We start from the raw sequence: 2,914 nt of genomic DNA, 5'->3' as shown, positions 1-2,914 counted from the left end.
GATCCAGGACTAGCATAGTTGACAGAGACAACCAACCGTCGGTGTGATGAACACCTATAGGGAAGGCGCTCACTCATCATCTAGATGAAAACAGTAGAGGAAAACCACGACTACACGCGTATACTCAGCGTGACTGTCACTTGAAGTGACAAACTTTACTAATATACCTGCTACAGGGGCACGTGGATATCAGAATTTCCATGAATCCATGGAGATATGAATCCGAGAGCCTCTCGGCGAGAGGTTAGGGAGTCAATAATGCCCCCGGTGCCTTTACACTGTAACAAGTTTGATCGTGCTCCAATCTCGGCTTCAGGATGCTTGATGAATCTATGTCCTCTAACTCCAGCCAAAGCCAGCTCGCGAGAAGAGGCTTCGTACCTGTGCTCATGCTCCTCGTTGTGGTCTGTGGTACGTTCAATGCCATCACTGGCAAGATCCGGGCGGTTGCTCTCGGAGAGTACTCTGGAATGTTATCCAACTTGGGATTCCAGGTCGTGTACTTCCTCATCTACGCCCTTGTACTAGCTATCAACGCCTGGTCCCGTCGTGTTCCCCAAGAGCAGTGGCATTGGATTCTTATCCCTAGGGAAAGTGCTGGTTTTGACGGCTTCATTAAAGGCACATGTGATTTCATGAAACGCTTGCCAGGCATGAAATTCGCAGCATTGGCGGGTATCCTTGAAGCCACTGCCAACTATCTCATCTTCTCCACACAGGGATATCTATCGGTCAGTATGTACAAGCTCCTGCAGCAGTTTACCGTGCCTTCAACCCTCCTTTGGTCTGTGATTTTTCTGCGTGCGCGTTATATTTTCCAGGAATTGCTCGCTGTTGTACTTGTGGTTCTCATAGCAGTCGTCGCAATCGTTGTTCCAAATGATGAGGAGAAGAGTACCTCGAGCAATGGTGGAGTGTCTGCTTCCGTGTTGCTTGGGTTAGCGATGATCATGCTGTCCTGTTCATTCGTCATCAAGGAGCTTATGTTCCTTGAGTATAAGACCTATGCTAAACTAAAGAACTATGAAGTCACTGACTTGAACATTTTCCTTATGTGCACATCTACTAACTTTGTCGGTGTGATATTCGTGATACCAATCTCTTTTTGTCTCGAGATAGCCACTGGCCAAGATGATGTCGGAGGAATCGTCAGCAGAGGTCTCTCATTTCTGCTTGCTGATTCGATCGCTATGGTCAGTTTTACAGTATCCGTGATCGTCTCTACCTTCTTCAATATAAGCCTCTTTTATCTCATTGCTTACGCGTCGAGCGCGCTGGCATTTCTTTGCGTAACCATTACCCTTCCTGCAGCAGTGATTCTATCCCTAGTCGATTGGCCTTTAATCGGTTCTTCGTCTGTACCGTGGATCCAGTGGCTGGCTTTGCTCTTCATGTTGGTGGGGATCATCACTTTCAGGCATGGTAATAGAGTCCACGCTTCACTAGAGGCTCAGCAGGGTGGTTGCCGTCGCGGCCAAATTTGTTGCTGGCCTCTACGTTGGCTATCACATCACTGAACTATATTTCGCATTGCCTGGAACACTTCTTCCAATTTTATACTTCGCAAGGCCTTTCCAGTAACCTTGTATGATCGAATCGAAGTGACTTATATTCGTGAACTTTGCCGACTGTATTAGCCAGACTAATGCAGTCGGTAATAGGGGACTATTTCAGTCCGCGACATTCTCTCCGTTCCCGATGGCAGAAGTCTCGAAACCATTAAAATGTTGCGTTTCAATGGAACACCCACTACACTCGACCCACTCTAGAATAGTTTCATACTGGGTCGAGCAGTACTAGTCGCAGTATAAGTAATGCGTTATTTTCATCACCTGTAAGACTGTTCTACGGTAGAACTTCTACCCCAACCTTGATAGTTCCAAGGCTATCGAAGAGTTTTACTGTTCCGTCATGTAGCGGACAGGGGGATGCTGGTCGCATTTACAACTCTGACTCTAGAAAATATCCAGTTCAACTCTACATCTCTATTCATCCATGACAGAGTTAGTCGACTAGGTGGTGTGGAAATGAACGAAAAATTGCAGGGCCCCCCCTTGAAGTCTTGGTCTCGGTAACTAGTGCCGTACCAGCCGCCCATCCCTCACACGGATCTGTCCCGTCGCCCAGTCCACTAGAAAAATGGTCAGTTACCATGAACTTTCTCTTAGAATGCTTGGACTACTGGAACACCCTCGACTCGAGGGCCTCGAGCGACTAAGCTCGCCGATTCGAATCACTCGTGCTAGAGTTAACCCTAGCCTCCTGCGAGACTTCCCAAGTACTGTGGTATCAACTTGCTAAAATGCATCGGTAAAGCTATTACGCTAAAGTGAGGAGAGCCCACGGGGCTCTTCAGTGAGCCGAATAACGGATGGGACATCAATTGCATATGTCGTTGAGTTTCCGACTATTTGACAGTGTGTCACTACTTATACTACTGATAGTGTGTTATGATCAGCCAATTGATAGCTGTGAGTAGGGGAACCCCATTACCAAGTGAACGAACGGCTCAGTATTCATCTGTACATGCTGTAGAGCGACGTGAATCATGGTGGATACTACTCAGTGGCGCTTCACGATGATTGGCAATAGGAGAGTAAACTCGACCGATGTTATAATTCCATCAAAATAGTGGTCTATCGGCCGCAAAAGCCGACCTACTATTGGTATGCTCACATCGTCACGCATGGCCGGCATTGATCGCTACCGCGCACACAAGCATTGACAACAGAACTCACACGACTTGGGCTAATGAAGCTGTCCTTACTGCTGCCCAATAGTAGTAGAGGCAATGAATTTAGCATGCTTCCTTTGAAGAGTCATCAGTCTATCACTCCTTCCTATCTCCTTGGAGAGTAGAGTACGGACAACGGAAGACTTCATAGAGGAGCAGTTACTCTGAACAAATGACAAA

The 2,914-nt window shown here is 47.2% G+C and overlaps 1 protein-coding gene across 1 annotated transcript; it reads left to right on the top strand.

Moving 5' to 3' along the window:
* Positions 1–332: 332 nt before the first annotated feature.
* Pmar_PMAR017229 (hypothetical protein) lies at positions 333–1,426 on the top strand (the record flags this gene model as incomplete). The annotated part of the gene is made up of 2 exons (XM_002782186.1): positions 333–1,148; positions 1,199–1,426. 2 exons carry the CDS (start codon positions 333–335, stop codon positions 1,424–1,426), a joined length of 1,044 nt encoding a protein of 347 aa, XP_002782232.1.
* Positions 1,427–2,914: the final 1,488 nt, after the last annotated feature.

This window comes from Perkinsus marinus, assembly GCF_000006405.1.
Source record: "Perkinsus marinus ATCC 50983 genomic scaffold scf_1104296939952, whole genome shotgun sequence".
Classification (NCBI taxonomy): Eukaryota; Perkinsozoa; order Perkinsida; family Perkinsidae; genus Perkinsus; species Perkinsus marinus.
Note: the sequence above shows the minus strand (reverse complement) of the source record. Positions and strands in the feature narration are given on the sequence as shown.